At 38.9% G+C, this 21582-nt stretch overlaps 1 protein-coding gene across 1 annotated transcript in view; it reads right to left on the bottom strand.

The window, feature by feature from the left end:
* Positions 1-21582, bottom strand: part of LOC112117073 (ATP-binding cassette sub-family A member 13) — a 288528-nt gene that overhangs the window by 165044 nt on the left and 101902 nt on the right. The window contains exons 28-34 of the mRNA XM_026654040.1: positions 18300-18413; positions 14735-14825; positions 10292-10468; positions 7155-7461; positions 6188-6302; positions 4235-4564; positions 1350-1419 (exon numbers count right to left, since the gene is read on the bottom strand). Of these exons, the coding sequence (XP_026509825.1) occupies positions 1350-1419; positions 4235-4564; positions 6188-6302; positions 7155-7461; positions 10292-10468; positions 14735-14825; positions 18300-18413 (1204 nt within the window). The remainder of the gene's footprint in view (positions 1-1349; positions 1420-4234; positions 4565-6187; positions 6303-7154; positions 7462-10291; positions 10469-14734; positions 14826-18299; positions 18414-21582) is intronic.

The raw sequence follows: 21582 nt of genomic DNA, 5'->3' as shown, positions 1-21582 counted from the left end.
CACACACACACACACACACACACACACACACACACACACACACACACGCTAAGGTTTTCAAAACTGTTTCGAGGATTTGTACATTCAATTCCCATTAATGTTTGAAAATCTCACCATATCTTTTTTCAATATATGAAAACAATAAAATAATACCTGACCCCAGAATGTCTTATGAGACAAAAGAGCCCAAGGTGGTTAAAATGACCTGCTGTTCCACAAACTATTACAGATTATTAGGAGTAACGTATATTCTGTAAAGTGCATGGTACTATGTAATCAGAGGCATACTGCTTGATTCTGCACCCACTGAAATCACTGGTAGCATTGACACTGACTTCAATGAGCTTTGGATCTGGCACATAGTAATCTTACTGACAATTATATTTTGCACCTGTGTTCTTCAGTACTGTATAAATCCAAGAATTTATTTTAGGCTGAAACGTGGGCACTACTGTTAGCAAGTAGAAACAAATACAATTTTGAAAACTATATTAATCTTTAAAAGACTTCAATAAAAAGTTTTTAATAATATAAATATATTATTATTTTCCAAAAATTTGAACATATTTGAATTAGAGAAGAAAAATGGTGTAAAATGTTCTTAAATCCAATCTTTATGAAAAATAAAGGAAAACAAGTTCTGAAAGTGTCGTGTTAGGAGAAACTTATTGAGTGTCCAGAGGTAAATCAGAAAAGCAACTGCTTTTTATTAAGAGGTAAATTAAACTGAAACATCAACATGGAATCTCCTCTATGCTTCATAGCATTCCACACCTACAACTCCACCAGCAGGATACTGAGAGACAACACACTAAACCAGTGAAACACAACAGGCTAGCTCTTCAGCTAGGGTAAATAAGCATAGCTCCATTGAATTTGATCTAGCAGCAGATCTGGAACTGCATCTTCAGACATTCTCACTGGCTGACAATACCCTAAGAGCAGCACATTGTCATCTAGCAGCTTCTGAGAGTTGATTAAATCTTTCATGAATGTCACATACACTACAAAATATCAACAATGTTCAGGGTGTGCCCGGGGCTTCCTTGCGCCAGGCATTATTAGCCCCTAGGGGGCACTGGCAGCTGCCATAATTTACAGCAGCCTTAAGGCTTCTCTAATTTACTGCAGGCGACGAACATCATCAACCTGGTCTGGGAATCATGGAGCACAAAGGTGGTTTAAAGCTACATCTAACATCCTCCCCCCAGTCCTGAGTTGTACTGCTTGCTGAGGATCAGAGATTCTACAAAGCTTCACTTTCAAAACAAAGCAAGTGAAATAAGTTTCCAAGTTTAGTTCTTTATAAACCATGATTAAAAAAACATTTTGCTAACTAGCAATCTTACCTATTTCTTGGTTTTCAAAGAATGTAATGAAAAATACTCCTTGCCCAAAGGCAGCTGTAGACAGAAAGCACTGCAACAATAGAAAAGAAACAGGAGATGAACATAAATAAATCTCCATTAACATATTGTGTGATGTAAATAACTATTGCACTGTTCAGTGCAAATGGAGAAGCAATGGACCTTTCAGTTCTAGAAAGGCTAACAATCCAGTCTTTCACTTACTTTTTTTGAACCTGAACAATGTTTACCTGCATTTTGCAGAAATGTGCTCTCCAAATTAAAGATCATTATGTATCAGGTTATTAATATTTGAAGGTATTATTTAACTTTACCACAATTTATGAAGCATCATAAATCCTCCATACATTGCAAATATATAATGCATAACATTGGAAAAGTGGCTAATGCAATTTATTTTCTGTTGCAAGTGAATGACCCTAGAATTCACAAGAGGCAGGCTGATGGAACACACATTATACTATACACTGGGCAGCTATTCTATTGCAAGGAAATAACATTTTATTTCCAGTGGAGCAATATAAATTGGGCCATACTGCATCAGAAAAGTACAAAATGGAAAATGACTAACTTCAGGGATGTAATGTAACAAGGATGGAAGAATTATGGTAAATTGAAAAATCACTAACCAGCATCAGAGGGAACTAAATCATTACTAAATACTGATAAAATATATGCATTGTTGTATGAAAAAAGTTCTAAAGTTTCAAAGTCTGCTCTTGGAGATGACTTGTATTCTAAAGTAAGTCAATCCAATATGTTTCACAGTGTTTAAAACAGAAAGGCAAAATTCTGCCAGGGGCCTGGAAAACAAGTATAACCTGCCTCTCTCAAACACACACCACTACAGATGTAGGCCCCTGATCAGGCAAAGGCTCATATACATGCTTATCTTCATGCACTGTGAATAGTTCTATTGGCTTAAAATAAGCACACGGATAAGGCTTTGCAGGAAGAAAATACACAATGTAGGCAGTGTATTTAAATACACAAATGTATTATAGTAGTGCCTGGAGGCCCTGAGCAGGATCCATTGTGTCAAGCACATTTAAAAAAACCAGCCCCTGCCTCTAAGAGCTTATGGCATTCTCATACGATGAAAAGACAGCTGGATAATACAAGAATATGGTGGGGAGGACAAGGTAAACATTGAAACAACCGAGGTAGCGCTCTCAGCCTACCCCATGAAAAACATGGTCTGGAATGATGGATACCTGCTGTGTGAGCAAGGGCCTGATCCAGTTCCCATTCTAGTCAATAGGAGACTTAGAACTCATCAATCAGAATCTGAATGGGTAAATATGTATTCAATAGCATAAAGGTTGAATGTGTGCAGCTGGCAGCTCTATGCATAGCAAATATCAGAGTATAACGTACTATTCAACCCTAAACATTGATCTATCCCATTTCTGGTTTGTTTTGCCCTATTTACAGTGTTACTTAGATTATTATATACACAGAATTAAACATTTTATTTTGCAGGTATGGAATGAACAAGAGCTTAATGGTGGGTAAAATTGTTTTTTTACTGATATTAAAAATGTTTAAAATACTGTAAAATTCTGAAGAGCTTAAAAAAGTGTTTTGAGACAAAGTCCTAAACATATTTAAGGAAGTGCAATGTTTGCATAAGCTGTTTTTGCTTCTTGCATTAATGTTCAAGAAATTTACAGGCATACATTCATGTTATTCTTAATGGAAGTTAAGGTACCTTCTTGTCTCCATTGGGCCTCAGCTGGAGAACAACAGACGCATATTTGGACGCACGCCTGCAGTGTTTGCACAGACATAGCACAGATTCCCTTCACCCTGTGTGTTCATCAATGAACACTTTTGAACTACAGTACTGTTGAGTTTAATATTAAATTACAACTGGTGTTCATTGTATAGTAGTGTCCTATTTGTTTTTCCCTCTGTGGAGAGGATTAGGTATATCAAATAAAAAAGAGGAATCTTAAAACATAGTAGTAGGGTTTGTTTGCTCGCTTGTTTGTTTTCCTTGAACGAAGACATTAGAATTGGAAGGAGGTCAGGTGAGCTAACATAGCTGTGATCCTGACTTGACAGTACATCCAGAATAAGGAATACTTATTTGGAGAATACAGCTACAGGAGAACAAACATTGCTTAGATCAGACCTTATCAGAGATTCATCGTGACAAAAGGAGGATGCTTTGCAGAGCACAGCAAAACACAAAGCAGAGGATAGGAAAATACCACCTAGGAACTCTAAACAGATAATGTGGTAAAGTAGTTCATGAATAACTGTTTGAATCATAATTTATACTGTAGACTAGTGAACATAAAACAAATTATGAAACTTGATTTTCAATAGTAGAATTTTAAAGGGAATCTCATTCCTCTCCCCATACATCGTAATCTCTACAAAGAGCAGGATGTGCAGTATGCATTCTTACAGATCTGTTTGTCTTGTAGTTGTATTTTAAACAAAGGAGCAATTTCTACAGTTCACTGGTAAGTTTTATACGCATTTTTCTGCCTAGGATAGCCACTAATCCTATGATGGGATGTCATCCACTATTTGAGAGAACATTAATTTTCCAAACTAGTCTTTTTTTGTAAAAAGAAGTCTGTAAGAATGTATCTTTTTCCATCATGCATGCTGCATTGGAAATATGGAGCCTTAAGCTTTCCATAGGGTTCTGTCAATTTCTTTGAACATTGATTTTAGATTCCACTCTGTTGTTCAAAGCACCTCGACTGGTTTTCTATCTAGGAAAGCCATGCAACTTCAGTGAGATGTAAGAGCAAAGTAGGAACCTCTGGACAGGATAATGAGAGCATTTGCTAAAGGTCACATAATTATGGAAATGAATCAATCAACAGTTTTTAAAAAGAAATACTTACTGTAATGATCTGGAGGGCAAAGCTAAGTTGGTTCTCCAGGACCAACAAAACTATGTAAGGTAAAAAGCTGATCACGTATATAAGGCTGGCACAGAGAGCTGCTGTATTGGCACTGCTAAAAAATGCACCCAACAGGTAGCTTAGCATAACAACCGCAACTCCAAAATCGAGGAGGAAGAGGAAGACTAGGAAGCCATCACTGTACACAAAGATGCCGCTAACTTTTAAAATGATGACCAGAGCACAGCTACTTATAGTGAGGACAATGACATTCTCCAGAAACCAGGCCAGGAAGTGAATGGCAGGATTCACACCCATTGTCTTCATATACTACAAGAGCAGAGAGACATTTATAATTAGTCACAACTTTTAAAAAAAAAATTAACTATCAAGAGATATGCACTAGCCTCCCAAGTGATCACGTAATCCTATTATCCTTACCCCTGTGTTATACTTTTCCCATTCTCTCATCATGTGCTGTTAACTCCTTCTGTTGCGCTCATCTTAATTTAAGGTCCAATTCTGTAGACACTTGCTTTTGAGCATAATGCATATGGGTAACCATATTGACTCCAAAGGGACTATGCACATTCATGAGCAAGTGTTTGCAGGATCAGACACTTAGATTGTAACCTCTCTTGGGTAGAGAAGCCACCTCTATTCTTTCAAGTGTCGTACACATCTATGTCACTACTATAAAATAACAGTAGTAATATAAAAGCACTATGCATGACTATGAATGATTATCAGAGACTAAGACTAAAAGTGCTATGCAAAAAAAAAAAATAGAATATCGTAAAAATATGAAACACTTCCTTTCCTTTATTTTTGCTGTTTTCTTGCTGAACTTAACACATTTTCTATTCAGAAATTGCCTTTATTTCCCATCCAGAAGTGAATTTGGGGAAATTTACAATTTTGCCTATCGCATAATTTTGCAAAGGTGATAGGAAAAAAGGACAAATTTTCACCATGAACTAATCTTTTGCATACATTCGTGAAACTCTCAGATTTAACATTGCTCATATGGCCAGAAATAATTGTCATATGTATCTGAGCCCATCATTCTAAAAAACAAAACAAAACACTTTTTTAGGATTATAATACACTATTTCTCTAGTGTTTTTCCAAAAGTCACCTTGAAAACATTGGTGAGTTATTAATTAAAACACCTCTGCAAAGTAGATAAGCCCTATTTTACACATTGGAAAACCAAAGTCTAGAGATGTTAAATGTTTTGCTCAAGGTCAAACAGGAAGTCTTCAGCAGAACCTAGAATAGCATTTGAATTCTTGTGAGTTAAGTGTTGTTATATCCATACCTAAAATATGTGGCTTTAATGTCTCAATCCTGCAAAATGCTGAGCATCTCCTGAGTGCCATAAACTTGTCTCCTTGACTTCAATTTTAGCTGTGATTATTTGTCTATGTAACTGTTATGCCTTTGTTTTCGCTGTGTACTTTAAATACCTAAAGACTAAAATCCCCAGCCACTTTTACTCAGTTCAGGGTACCTCAAGGAGACCCTACTTTTCTTGTTTTGTTGTTCTCCTAATCTAAAATAAAAGGTCATTCTGAATGAAAGTATGTGGTTGTTCTTTGAGGATAGATAAACATAACAGAAATTGAAGGCATTCAGCACCACGGAAGATTGGGATCTCTATCTGCAAGACTTGTTTCAAAGAAAGGTGCTCAGGTTTAAATTTCATAATTCTGTCATTCACTGCTCTCCTTTATGTCAACAGAGATAAATCTCTGCAGACCAATGGGACTCCAAGCAATATCCCTGTGAATCTGATTTGGCAGCTGGAACTCAGATTAAGAGCCCAAGAGAGAGTGAAAGACAAAGTAGATGCATTATTATCCACAAAATCATTTCTCCTAAAGTTTAATGTGCATTTTCGGTATACCCCTCTAAACCAGTTTTACAGTCAAAGGCTCAGCTAATTATTACCTCTTCAAGATGAATTTCCCTCTCATAAACCAGTTTTCGGACCATGCCAGCAACAGATACCATCCATGCTAACATCATTATGAGTGGAAAAAAGAAACCAATATTGTTCAAGAACCTGTTCAAGCAAAAATATATGTGTAAGACTCAAAGGAGAAAGATGTAGAAGTAGAAAGTTAATATTTTACTACTCAGAAAATATTACAATATATAAAACAATTATTGAAGATGTGATTTTACTCAAGTCTAGTAACAATACTTTTTTTTGCTGCTACTAGTTAAACATACGCACTATAATTTAATGGTAAAATATAGGATCAGTGGAACCTGTAAAGTGTATCTCCAAGACAGTGACACTCTATTTGTAGTGAAGAAGAATAAAAGTCCCAAATTATTTTAACGTTTTGCAAGGTGCTAATTGCAAATAAAGATATTTGGAGTGCCTGTTATGTTTACAAGGCAAATTTTGCTCCAGTGCTTGTGGCTTGCATTTCACTTATCTACTTTTATCTTTTGCTTGTATAAACTAAACACTAAATCCCCATTGCAAACCAATGGACAGATTCTCGGCCTCTGTGATCCATAATAGAGGGGAGAAATCGCACAGGAGCTGGTTTCTGCTGCCTGATCATTGAGCTAGTCCTAAGCTAGCTCTAGCCCCAGTGTAATTTAGAACATCCTTTGGGCTGCTTTAAAGTACACATGCTGCTAAGAGTTCCCAAAGGGGGCTGTCTGCCGTGTAGGAATTGCTCAGTGAGCTTTTACCATATCCTCTTCTCCCCCTATTCCTTCTGCCAAGAATAGCAGAATGAGATGCATAGGAGCCAACCACACTGGTTCTATGCCATAATGGGACAATCACCAGTTAGGGAGATCTGGCAGCTTTCCAACCCCTTTGTATAGCTCAGCCAGATCACAACCACACTATTGAGAGTGCTGCACTAGGTTCAAAAGCAGGGTGTTTACTTACAGGTCACTGGTGTGGCATGGATATGGCATTGCTTGCACTTGTATTTCTGGCTCAGAGGCATCTGCTCCAGCGTGTACTGCAATGATGGCTCTTTCAATCATGTCTTGAAGTGGAACGAAGATGTGATTGTATTTGAACCCGTCACCTGGCAGGTTTTGGGGATGGGATTTCCACATTGGGTTTTTTAGCAGATCTGTTCTCATGCTGTACAGAACGCTAGTTCTAATTGTATATGAAATGTGTTGTGGGGGGTGGCTAGCAGAATCTTCTCTGCGTCTCCTTTTACTTGAAGTGTTGAATATAATACCTGATCAAAGAATGGAAAACAAAATCAAGAAGGTGTTTCATGGATTGGAAATAAAGCTGTGTGAATAACTGATTTTTATCACTATCCATTCTGAAAAAAAAATTAAAATTGTTTTTTGTTTTTTGGGGTTTTTTTTAACCCAAAACAAAAAAATTTGGCAAACCAAAAAGTTTTGAAAAAAATTATTTCAGGTCAAACAAAATATTGTGTTAAAACTTTTTAACATGATATATATATATATATATATATATATATATATTTCAAGTATATTTCTAAAAAAATGTTTTGAATCAAAATGTTTCATTATGAAAATGTCAAAATAATTTCAATTTTTTAAATTTTTTTTAACCATGACTTGAAAACTGACACATTTACAAAATGTTTCAGCCAACAAGAATTTGGTTTTTTAGCCAAAAAAATCTTTCATCTGGAAAATTTTGTCCAACTGTAATTGGAAATGCTACAGATTTTATATTCCCGTCTTTTTTGTGTCCTGTGTTTTATGTTTGCGCTAGGATGCTGCCAATGAATAGTCAGTCATCCATCTTCAAAAAGGCCACATTGTCTTCTTGTAAAGAATGTGGTATTGGTATATTACTTCCCTGTATTGTAAACCTGAGATTCGTGCTGGTGGGATTCCAGCATCGAAACATGAAATCCTTCAAGTCTATATTCACCACCCAATGTATTTTTTTTTTTTAACTACCAGATGGCACTTTTGACTGTTAATGTTAAGACAGTCAAAGAGCTCGATATTTTCTCTCAGTACTCAGCCTTCTAAGATCTAAAATTACCCTCTTTTCTGTGGGCCTGAGAAAAATCTTAAGAAAAACTTCCTTGTACTTTGTCCTCTAGAACTTGTTCTCCAGACTTGCTTTATTTTTAATTAAAATGTTCCCATTCCTGGGCCAAACTCTAAAGTCCTTAATTAGGCAAAACATGCAATGAATTTGGCCATCTGAGGCCTGGTCTACACTTAAACATTAGATCGACTCAGCTATGTCACCCCGGGTTATGAAAAATTTTGCACCCTGAACAATGTAGCTAGGTCAACTTAACCCCTGGTATAGATGCAGCAAGATCAATGAAAGATTTCTTCTGTCAACCTACCTGCAGCCTCTCTGAGGTACCCCTTCCATTGATGTAGGAAGCATCTACACTATGGCACTACAGCAGCATCACCATTGCTGTGCCACTATAGTTTAGACAAAACTTTGGAATAATACTTCATGGACTGGGGAGTATTCTTCAGAGGTTGATTTTAAAATTCCTCAATCCTGAATTTCAGGCAAAGAGCATATGGAATAACTTGCTTTGCCATAATGACGTTTGCCACAATTAATATTGTAGATTACCCTCTAACAGTGTAAGAGGGATATGGGTAAACCCTCTTTCTGAAGCTGGAAAGATGAAGTCAGACAAAGTACCAATAGACTAGGCTCCTCCTATCTCTATTACTCTGATATATTTTCCTTCTTGATTAAGAGAAAAAAGTTGCCCTTGTCTTCTTTTAAAAGTTGTGAGGGGATATACAAACCACACACTGGGCAACAAGGGATTAAGGAGCTGCTCTGGGCTCAGCCAGCCCTATCCCACCACACCTCCAAGAGAGTCACAGGCTGGAGGGGAAGCTAAAAGGTAGTAAAACAGCTCACTTGTGGAAAAGCCAGGGAAGACAAAGGACCTCTACCTTGCAGCTCTTAGGAAAGGCAAGATCTCACCTATCAGCACCTGCCTGAAGGTCCCCCTGGAGGGAAGGGAGGACCTGCTTTTGATAGATTACGTAACATGCACTAGATCACACAGCTTATCTGTGGCAGAACTGGGAATAGACCTAGATCATCTGAGTACTAGTCTCGTGTCTAGATTTTAATTGGTCTCACCCCCATCTCTGCTTTACCATGACTTCTCGTATAACTCCCATGAGCCCTGGGGCCTTCAGTGCGGAACTTAGTCAAATGCAGAAATTAAAAAATTTTTTAAATGGATAAAAAACTAGCCAGATTGAAGTCACTGGCAAAGCACCTATTGACTTAAATGGGGCCAGGATTTCACTCTCCTCTCTAGTAAGTGCTACATACCGGGAGGGAACACTTCAGGCAGGGAAAAGAAATTTCTACAATGGTGAATGACTACTCTCCTGTTTCCTCTTATGGCCTTATCAGCACAACAGGCACATTTCCAGCAGTGGAGGAGGCATTTTAAGGAGGTAGGACAGAGACGTGAGCAGAAGAAACAATAGAACTTGCTCAAGAAGTAACTTAGTCTGAGTAAATGAGCTGATTTGAAAGTTACCTTCCTAGGCAAACAGGCTTCCTACAAAGATTAATTTTCTTAACTCTCTTCTGCAACCCCAAAGGATATGAAATTTAAAAATCAGGAGGAGGAAAAACTAGGTGATGCGGTCTTAAAAAAGCAACAAAGTAACCTTATTTTTATATTTTGTTTTCAAGCCTTTTCATTCTATGGCCTCATTCCACTCTCGCTGTATATTATATTACTATCTGTTGTTCCTGGTATCATATTTATTAGGTATAACTGACTCCAGGGATTTGTTTAGTAGTGATTCCTCACTTATAATAGCCATATCACTAGTTTTTATTGCTTGCATTACAGTGTTCAAGAATCACGGGTATATTTTTATCAGGCAAATGTGCTTTTTTTTCTTTTTTATTGTGTTTGTACCATATGTGTTTTCTATGTGTTTATTAAGCCCTGTCTTCCTGGCTGCCATGTCACTGAAGCACCCTTGTAACAGAGAAATATGGGAATGATCATTTTATGAAGTCAGGGGTTTCTTGTCAGTACGTATTTTAAATGAGATACTTACTTGCCAAGAAATTATTTTGTTGCATGAGCTCTTGTGCCTTCGCCTCCAATTTCTCCACAGATTCAAGATGCTGGAAGCGATCCAGTAACACACAGGAGGAGATATTTACCATGAGCTGTGCCAATAGGTTAATCTGCTCAGTCACCAAGTTATTGAGCATTTTCTCCATCATAGGCTCTGAGAAGAGTAAACAGATTGGGAACTATTAGTTTCAAAGCAGCATATAGAAGTCAGAGCCATGCTTTCTTGTAACTGTATTGTAGAAACATAAAATTATTTGTAAAATATCATTTAAAAGGGGAGATTTTCAGAAGTGCCTAGGAAATTGAGGAGCACAAGTACAACGTTGTAGGACTATGCTCTTAAATCCCATAGATGCATAAAGTCCTCCCCAACTTCACATTCCATTCCAGTGCAGTGAGAATGCTATGGGTATCCCAATTTTGGAAAGATTACCTTGACCATGAGATAAAAGAACAGTGAATTTTATGGGCCAGATTCACCCCTACAGGTACCAATTCCATCCCCTTGCTCTTGGGAGAGCAGATGTACAGGAGAGTGACTCTACTCATGGGAGAGCCAGAAGAGTTTCCATTTGGGGAGAAGGTCAGATTTGAAGTCCACACAGGACTTTATAAGAGTCATAAGGCAGGGGCTGCCCACACAAGGCCTGTCCTCCAATTTCTACTTGAGCCCAGTTCCAAACCCTGTCGTTGGTGTAACTGGGTATTCTTCATCTGGTACTTCTGTGAGGAGGATGGGTGAAAGGGATGTGTCTGCCTGAAAGCGGGCTCGTACTCCCTTCTTAGACTACTCAGCGGAGAGAGGACAGCCTGCTTTGATTCTGCAGCATTTTCTGCCACTATCTTATCTAGCTTTTCTCCAAAGAGGAGAGATCCCATGAACAAAGAGGAGCATAGGACTTGCTTGGAGGGAGCATCTGCCTTCCAGGGGCAAAATCACATATGCTTCCTGGCTGTGGAGTTGGAAGTCATAGCCCGGGCTGAGAATTTCACTGCCTCAAACTTCTCAGGATGGAAAAAAAATACATTTGTTGCATTTATCCCAAGTCCTTCTCAGATTTGGAGCCTGAGAGCTCTCTTCCTCCATAGAGGAAGAGGAGTCTGAGTCAGAGGATGAGTACCTTTTGGACGTTTTCTTCCCCGTTTTATTCTTCTGGGGCTTTTTTGACCTTTCAGCATGCTTTGCAGGCATTACCACCCAGCTGTGGCCAGAGTGTAATCTTCTGTGACTTGCCTTGTGCAGAGTCTAGAGCTCTCTAGAAACTTCTCCATCTAAGTCTTCCCCTTCGGGGTCCCTCTCCTCCAGAGCAGGAGATGGGGTCTCATTATCAGCACTCCCTGATTCAAATTGGGAATGACAGGGGCTGGATATGAGCGCTGCTACTCTTCCCAAGGTGCTCGAGACCCATTTCAAGATTGGGGGGGAGGGTGTGACAGCCCTGCTGAGGTCTAATCTGTGGTTCTGGGTCACTCCAGGATTTACTTCCTGGGTCATCTGGATGAAGCCCTCCTCCTCCTCCTCAGATCCTGTCCTTTTCTGTTCTGGGTCTCCTGGTTGGGTTTTCTTCGGTGGAGTCATGGCTATTTGTGGAGGTAGGGGCCCCAACATGCCCGTCCCAGCTAGGGTCAGGTAACTGGGGGCAGGCTGGGCATAATTTGCCCTCTGTCAAGCCTGGGAAAACTCCCTCACCTATAGAGCACCTGTTGGACTTTGCCCAGTGCTTGCTCAGCTGCTCTGCCAGGCCTGAAAGGGGACAGAGGAACTCAGCAGGGAGATACTGCAGGAGAGGTGCTGGGTGGCTGTAACCACAACACTGAACAAACCCTGTACCAGGAAAGAGGCTTGGAACAAAGAAAAAGCTTGTTACTGCCCCCAAAATGGTTAGAAAATCATAAAAGGAAAAGGTGGGAGCAAATTAACTATCACTTGACTGCTGCCATGGAAGCAGAAGATCTGGCAGCATGCAGGAGAAAGAGGTGTGGCCAGCACACGCTGTGCTGCAGCTGGGAACCACCTCCAGAAACTGCAGAGAGTGGATGGGATCAGCCCAGTTGTAATAGAATTGTGGGAGACGCTGGGCTGCAGAAATCCCTGGTTTGGAGGCCCTCTGAGCATTAGTGATGTTTGGATCTGGAACTTCACAGTTGGCCTCACTCTAAAAATGAGCTTCCATCAAAAACAGGAGTATGAACATCCTCAACCTTTGGAGGAGTTCAGATCTGCATATAATTTTTGTGGATTGTGCTAATCATATTGGAAAGAATAATCACAACAATGGGTTTATAGCACGGGGCAATTTTAACTCAAAACAATTCTTACTCCAATTGGATTTAACAGAAACTTGTGAGGAAAGTCTAACACATCCACAAAACTAGCTGATCTCCCAGTGAATAATTATTCACATTTGAGGAGTGAAAAATAGGTACTGGGAGGTCCAATATGAGCTTCCAGCTTCTTAAAAGCTTTAAAAAAAAACATTTGAGTGTTTAATCCTTTAAAAACATTAGGTGATGAGTTGACTTGGTAAGAGTCATTAACTCATTAACATAAGATTGGGACTCAGTGCACCTGAGTGATGGCACCGCAGGTATTGCAATGGGAAAGCAGAGAAGCAGAAATGCACTAAACTGATCTGGATGGACGGCAGCACTGTTAGTGAAGAAGGGATGAACAAGGATCAGGAACAGAGGCAGTTGTGAGACGAGACAATGAAACAGATGTACTAAGAATCAGCAGGCAAGCCAGTATCAGTGGAATGGATTCAGAAGGAACATAAGCAATGGAACAGGAGTGAGGATACTATACAAATATCTACTGTTTTACCCAACAGGAAGGCACAGAAGAAATATATATAGTATTATTGGTTTTGTAGCATCTAAGGGGCTAGAATATTCCTAATACTAGTAACCTAGCACTAACAGGGTTAAGCATACATGTATGTCACCAGAGATTTTTCCCCTAAGTGATCTTTAGAAGACCTTATTTTGAATAATACATCAATTTTTAAAATTTTCTCTTACAACTTAATCATTTAAATATTTGAGCATGAGAAATATCAACTGACTTGCTACGTACTTGGAATATTGCATAATTAAATGTTTCTGTAAGTAAAAGCAATATTTCACAAGCTGCATAATTTACACGGAACTAACACATCTAAATATATAAAAAGGTAAAATCCTTGGGGAAGTTTCAGAACTTATTAAATAAAATATCCTCGCCTGCATTTTCCTTCAAATAACTTAGTGATACTAAGACAGCAAACTTTGCACAGCTATTTCTGGTACTTACTTTCTGCTTTGTTACTTACCTTAGAGCCAGTCTTGTAAGGTCCGGAGTCAATTTTCATTGGACTTCACTGAAGGTGAAGGCATTTAGCACCTCTGAGGAGGCACACAGAACCTTGCAGAATCAGGTACTTTTTCTGCAGTTTCTGCTACAGAATCAAATGCCCAAGAAACACTATGGTCCTGATCCCGAGAGGTAATAAGCACTTGCAAGTAGAGCGGGTTGAGAATTTTTCAATGAAACTTTTGGGTGTCAGAGAATGCCGATTCATTGAAACAGTTTCTTGGGTACACGTTGGAATTTCTGTTCATAACCAGAATAGCCCAGTGGTTAAGGCCCTCACCTGGATCAAGTCCCTGCTCCAAACCAGTCAGATTTGAACCTAGGTCTCCTACATGCAAGGTGAGTGCTCTAACCACCAGATGATGCAGTCGGTCTCTTCCTCTCTGACCCAATGGATATTTTCCTATTTATTCAAAATGGATCAGCCCCAACAAGCAAAAGTGAAAGAATGACTCCAAATCAGGCAGAACAGGCCCTTGAACCTGGGTTGTCCACATCCCAGATAAGTGCCCTGGCCATCAGGCTGTTGACTATTCTGTGTCTCTTATGTTTTTACATGAAATATTTCAAACTATCTCATTTTCATTCCAACGTGGAATAGAAACAAATGTCAGACCCTCAAATTTTTTTGTGAAACAGAATCCTTGTTTTACACTCAGCCCCACTTGCCACTCTCATTTGGATCAACAAAAGTTGTGGGTGTTCAGCTCTTGAAAGGATCAGGCCCATAATGTGGGAAAGAACTGGATTCAAATTATTTATAAAATAAGGGAATTGCTATTTTAAAGATATTAATCTTTATCTGTTAGTGAAATGGATGGATTTTACTTGTATGGACATTAGGCAAGATGCAGCAAAAGGAACTGCATTTCTTTACAAGATGATAAATGATCAAACAATATTAAAAATGTTTGAAACTAAAATGAGATAATTGTAAAATGTACTTTTAGTTTTATCTAAGTAAGGCCAATGTGAATCATAACTAAGAGGTTATTACTGCTAAATTTCAGTCAAACACAACGTCAAGGGGATAATAAATCTTGTGTGTCTATCTGTAAATATACCTACCATACTCTTGCAGCTTTCCAATGAGATTCCCCACATCAATATTCAAGCGACTTTCAATGAAGTTCTTTATAAAACTGTTTTGGAGAGCTTCCTAAAGTAAGATAAATGATTTACAAGATAGCATCTGTGATATTCAGAGTTGCTGGATTTTTTTATATACACACACAGAGTCATAGATCTCCCTGCTCAGCCATAGATTTCCTCTGTGTGACCTTGGGCATGTCACTTAGTATCTGTGCCTGAGCTCCTCATCTGTAAAAGGCCTCACGGAAATACGAGGAGAAATACACTGAAGATTCTGAGGCAATTAGATACTACATGGATGGGAACCAAGTAAGTGCCTATGACAGATTGATAGATCATACTGTAAATTTCCATCATCTTCATCTTGTTGTTTTCTTTGTTTCCATTATTAAACCAGCACTGAGATTGTAGGCTTTTCTTAATTGGCTGTTTAAGATCAGCAAAGGGATTCCAAAAAAAAAAAAAAAAAATCTGTTCATGTTGTTTCAAACTCTCCTTGGGGAACTGCTGCCCTAATCAGAATTGAGAGTTACTGGGAAATGAACCGGCATTTGGTATCCTTCAGCCCTTGCTCTCAATGCAATGAAGCCAAAGGTATGACCATGCCTTTTCAAACATATGACAAAGACCCAAAACTCATAACCTGATGTTAGGTAGGATTCGTTAAGTGGAGAATATCGCTAACCTCTGCACATACCTTAACTAAGAGTAAAAAGATAAAATATTTTTTTAAGGTGTCCACTGTAGAAAACTTTCTATAAACTCAGCTTCAAGATTCCACATTTTAGATGTCAATAATTTATAGCATTAGTGAGCTAACACAAGGTTTGTATGTAGTGGAAGTAAATGTAGCTCTAAAATGGCAGATACACTTCATAATGAGATGCAACTAAAGATTAGGCTTTGGGTACCAAAGAACCACTGATAAAAACATCCACTCCTATAGACAAACCCAAGGTCAATGGGAGCTCAGGACAGTCAGGGCCTTACAGGCTCTGTCCCTTAATGGGTTGTCAATGACCAGCTCTTATAATATTATGGATTTGGCACTGACAGAATGCAGAATCATTAAGATTTACTAATTAAAATCATCCAATGCTAGACGAAAGACTTTTCAAGTGCTATCTCCTGGGTCCAACGCAATCTCCCTTTCTGTACTTAGAAATATGGCAAGTTCCCAGTGGCATAGTACAGCATATCATTTAAGTGAATGTCTGTAGCACAAACATTTCACATTCCAAACTTCAGCATCAGAGTCTGAATTCTAAACACCAAGAGAATTTGATGGATTCCTGTTTCTATGTCCTCCTGAATACTTATTTGTATTCAAATGATTTAGTGGAGACTCAAGTGAATAATTTCTCCTTTATCGCAAAGTACCCAGACACTCTGCACACTCAAAACAGAATGTATATTGTGCACTATAAACCATAATTGCATCACCAAGCTGGCAGAATCCTGCTAGTATATTTTCCTCACTGTTAGTCTTGGATACCTTTTTAAAAGTAATGGTTTCTAACAGACAACCCTCACCAGTGGAGATCTGATTCACCAGACAGGGTAGTGTATAGTGTTTGCTAACGTACTAAGGTAATACAGTGGTACGGATGAGAGACGGTATCTTAAAAGGTTATTATTTTTACTTACAGGCAATTTAATGGTACTAATATGGCCCCCATCATGGTTTTATCTAAGCACCTCACAAATCTTTAGTGCATTTGTCCTCCCAACACTCTTGTAAGATAGGGATAATAGCATTGCCCTATTTTACAGATGGGGACCTGAGGCACAGAGAGGCTCAGAACCTTGCCCCAGGTCATACAGTCTCTGGCAGAGAGTAGGCTAGTGCCCTAGCCACTGGATCGTACTTCCTCTCCAATTCTGATCCCCTTGATTGAGTATAATAGCTCCTTATTTCATGGGTAACCCCATTGATTTCAGTGGGATTACTTGTGGAATAAAGTACTATTCAGCATGAACAAGAACATCAGTCTCTGGCCCCTTGTACTTACATGAAAGTAAGCACATGCCTAAAATAAGTACCCATACAACCTTATTGTTGTATACCTTTTCCCTTCCTCACAACTTGTTACCCCAACTCACTGAGTCACATCTATACATTTATTGTAAATTAGCTAGGGCAGAGACCTTTCCTTTCACTTGTTCTGTAAAATACAACATTTTGGAGCATTGCATTACTAGCAGCCATACAAACTATATTATCTGGAAAATACCATCTTCAGTTTCCATGTTCATTGTCTCAATTTCTACATCTCATTTGCTCAGTTTCCAAGAAAAAGGACTAACAATCAGCTCCACGAGGCCTTTCAGGGATCGCAAGTAACATTCCTTAATTGAATCTTAATTAACAATTCTATTGTTGATGCATGAGCATCAGTTTATTCTTTCACAGCTTAATGGCTCTGCAGATGGTGAAGAGTAAAAAGTGCCAAAACTACATTTTAGTGACTAAAGAAAGAAGATATGACTTGGAAACACACAGAAAGAACTGTTAACCAGGTGCTACGTTTATGCAGTCACAGCTATTGTTGCATTTTAAACTTCCTCCATTATCCCTGTGAGAATTATGAGAATTAAGCAAATTCAAGCTGTAAAGAGTATTTAAAAACTTGCCAATTGCCTTAGATTAGCATTTCTCAAACTGGGGTCCATGGACCCCTGGGGGGTCCCTGGGCCCTGCTGATCAACTCCTCACCTTTCCTCCCTCAACTTCTCCCCCTCCCTCCCAGCACCTCCTGCACACAAGGGAACAGCTGTTTCCTTGCATGCAGGAGGCACTGGGAGGGAGGGGGAGAAGTGGGGACAGGGTGCGCTTGGGAGAGGGGGCGGAATCATGTCCAGGGCCGCTGATCAACTCCTCCCCCTTCCCTCCCAGCGCCTCCTGCATGCTGGGGAACAGCTGTTCAGCAGCGTGCAGGAGGCACTGGGAGAGAGGGGGAGGAGCGGGGATGGAACGTGCTCAGGGGAGGACGAGGCAGGTAAGAGAAGGGGCAGGGGTGGAGTGGGGGCAGGGCCTGGGGTTGAGTCGGGGACCGAAAAATTTTAAATCAAAATGGGGGTCCTCGGGTTGCTAAAGTTTGAGAACCACTTAGGTAAGTGACTGTTCGCCGTCGTACTATTCATTGTATTTCTAATATCACATGGTAATACTGCAGACAGGGAGGTAACTACTTATTTTAGCTGCTTTAAAATTGAAAAGATTTTCAGGACCACCCCGTTGTAGGTCTATAATCTAAAATTCAGCAGGACTTACTGTTGCAGACATAAGGTCTTCAAATGCCACTCACAAGAAAAACTTGTATGTCTGTGCTGACTGTACCACCACTGCTATCCTGCAGAATTTCTGGTAATTCCTCCACCTCAGAGCCAGGACCTTTGTAAAGGCTGATCCAGAACTCCATTTCCTATAGTGATCTAGTATTTCTAGAATTACCACTTCTTTACAGGCTACTTTAATTCTTCAATTATTTGTCTCTGTGGATAGTATTGGAAAGTAGGAAGTCATCCACAATTCACCAACCTGGAGCTGATTGACCATGAGGAAGTTTTCACTGCTCTTAAAAACCCCAGACATCCTCAGCCATGCCTCAGAATAAATCTTCAGGTTGTCCACAAAACCAAATGTGTGATTAGCCTAAAGGGAGAAATGAAGCCAAGTGAAATGAAAACTGCACACAGTAATTCCTGTGGAAACAGGAGCAACTAGGGTGGTTCGGATCTCCTGGAACTCCTCTGCATGTCAACTTTAATTGTCAGAAGTAAATGCATTGTGTTTCCTTTTATCTTCAAAGGAAACCAAAAATGATTTATTTTTGTTATTCAGAGACTAACAGATCAAAGAAAAGGCTTCCTGCTGTGTTTATGTTTCCCACATGAAGAGTAATAATATACAGTTTATTTTTATATAGTGCCTTTCATAAAGGGTATCACAAAATGCTTTAGTGAGAAAGCCAGTCAAAAAATAAAAGAGGTTCAAATTAAAGCCTCTTTCTCGATCACATCACCACCTATCTGGGAGGAAGAAGTGGAATATCTGGATGCAACATACAGTTCCTACAACCCTCAGCACAATTTTGGTGCTGATTGAGTCAGGGAGATCTAGCAAGGTCCAGTAAGGAAGAAGGCAGTATTAGGGATCTTCTCATTTGACTGTAGGGGGGAGCAGTCAATTCCTTTCCTTCTGCCCTCACCCAAGCATGGGCTCTGAATGACTGAAGAGTGAATAATACACATTCTAGTATGAATTTTTAGGAAGTCGGCAATAAAAAACGATAAACATTCAGTTTTCACAAACATGGGTGGTTTCTCCAAATACAAATGGGTCATGAATAACATGACTTCACAATCACAATGACTCAATCTCAGTGATTTTATTCACAAAAGGATCAGCAAATCAATTAACTTTTCCCATTTAGTCAGATCTAGTAGTGACTGGACTGAGCTTTGCACACGACCCAGTCAACAAGAAGGTTCAGTGTGTTCCACTATCACTCAAGGTGTCTGCAGCTAGGTTTGAATTCACGTACCAATGTCACTTGGGGATACCAAAGAAGGGACCTGATAAGATGAGCAAATTAATCACAAACTAGGAAAGAATTTTAGCATTGAAATTCCAAAAAAAATTATTCAGAAACCCTGTTTCAGTAATGTTGAATTGGTATAATATTAAATGTAATATTTAAATTAAATATTTAAGTCAAAATGAAGCACTCTAATATTATTGAAATGAAGCATTGTGACATTGAAACAAAATGAGAAAGTTAAACAATTCATTTGGACTTTTTCCTGACAAAATGTCATCTAAATGTACATGTCAGACTAGATGATCATAATGGTCCCTTCTGACTTTACAGTCTATGATTCTATGTTGGTGCGAAATGTTTTAATTTTCACTAAATTGCACTTTTCCTCAGAAAATTACTTCATGAAAAATGTTTGACCACCTCTAAAAGTTGTATAAATAATAGGTTCAAGAAATGATTTTTTGTGACACAACTGAGGTGTTAATGTGTTTTAGGGAATAACAGATGAACAATTCATAGAGTCTGATACTGACAGAGAGAGCAAAGTTGAATTTGATGATGATGTGATTTCAAATAGCAAAATAGATACAGGAAATTGATATGAGTTATAATATACGAGTACACCACTGATCAAAGTCTTAATGTTAGATCAATATACATACATCTGTAAAATAATTATTTCTCCAAATTTGATTAAACTATGATAAGCTCTTCACTAAGCTATTGGTTTAAGCTCACTCTGGAAATACAGATAAGTATTATTTGAAGTATTACATTCTATGGCCATTTCTGTCCTAATGCTTGTAAGGGATTATTATTATCATGATAAAGGTAGATTATACGAGGGGATTATTAGAAAAGGGATGTGTGTGCGTGTGCGCGCACGTGTGTGTGTGGAGAGAGACCTTCTGAGTTGCAAGCTGATTCTTGAACAAATGCCAAAATGAAAAGGATCAGTATTATTACAGATAACACTTCTGAAAGATAAACCTGATTAAAATTTAGACTGCCATTTTTGGGGGGGCGGGGAGAGAGACACAAGGGTCTGCAGCATCATTTTTTCTAGTGAAATATACCACCCCACCATCTCTGATGGCTATTGAACATTAGGATTTATTCCAAGCCAATAAAATTATGCCCCTTTCCCTGCACCACCCTTACACATATGTAAGTGTTTGTTCATGTTTGGTTTTGGCAATTAACCTTCCATTGGTTCTGTTAAAAAAAACCCAAACAGATATTTACATATAACATGTAAAACTGGCAATGGATAATACAGCTAATTAACACTACTTTCAGAATATTCCTGTATCTGCACTACATCAATCAAATTTCTCATTAGGGGAAATCACTAGTATTTCAAAGTACCTTAAGTATAGTATTTTGGTCAAGCTAAGAAGCCTGATTAAATAATAAGGAAATAAAGGTTAAACATAACAAACAGATTGGAAAATAAAAACAACTGAAAGAACATATTCCATCTGAAATCACTGCTGTGGGACCAAATCTTGCGTCCCACTGCCGTACTTAATCACTAGACTATGCTTCCTCTCAACTATCTTTAAACATCTGTCTTATTTTCCCCTTGCCTAACAGATTAGGAAAATCTACAGCTCAAGGTTAGAGAATGCTGTGATATCAATTTTGCTTAAGTTAATATTGTAGCCGTCATAACTGTTTTTAGGAATCAGACCTCTTCATTATGCTCTAATGATGGTGGTAGGTAGTCATGTACAGCATTCCCCAGCAAAAGGGGCTTCTGCACTGAGTTGCAAATTACAATTGGGGGTAGATTTATTCTAATACTTCCTGTCAAAAGTGCAGAACTTTGGCACAGTCCCGCAGCATTTAAGTGCCTTCTACAAAGTTACATTCAGACAAAGTCTGGAAGTGTATCTATAGGAGATGTATGCCTAAGCAGCAAAAAAACCTGGGAAAGGTCACTGGTGACCCATTCCCCACACTCGCTGTGCAGGAGGTGCTAGGATGGCCACTGGCAGCCAACTACATTTCCCTCTGGCAATGTTAAGTCTTTAGAGAGGGGATGCTGGTGGCCCATATGGGAATAAGATCTTCTGGTAGAGGCCATAATGGCTTAATTACAAGTAGGAAAGTGGGTAGAGAGGGATGCCTATCACTGGGACATATGTAGCTTAATCATCCCTGAAGGTTCAGGTTCAGTTCAGAATAAAATAAGGGTTAAAGTTTGGGCATATTCTAAATTTTTAAGTCTGAGTTCACCATTTTCTACTTAAAAACTAACAGAGAAAGTGTATAGAC

Source organism: Terrapene carolina, unplaced genomic scaffold (genome assembly GCF_002925995.2).
Source record: "Terrapene carolina triunguis isolate 2854851 unplaced genomic scaffold, T_m_triunguis-2.0 Scaffold179, whole genome shotgun sequence".
NCBI classification, from domain to species: Eukaryota; Metazoa; Chordata; order Testudines; family Emydidae; genus Terrapene; species Terrapene triunguis.
Note: the sequence above shows the minus strand (reverse complement) of the source record. Positions and strands in the feature narration are given on the sequence as shown.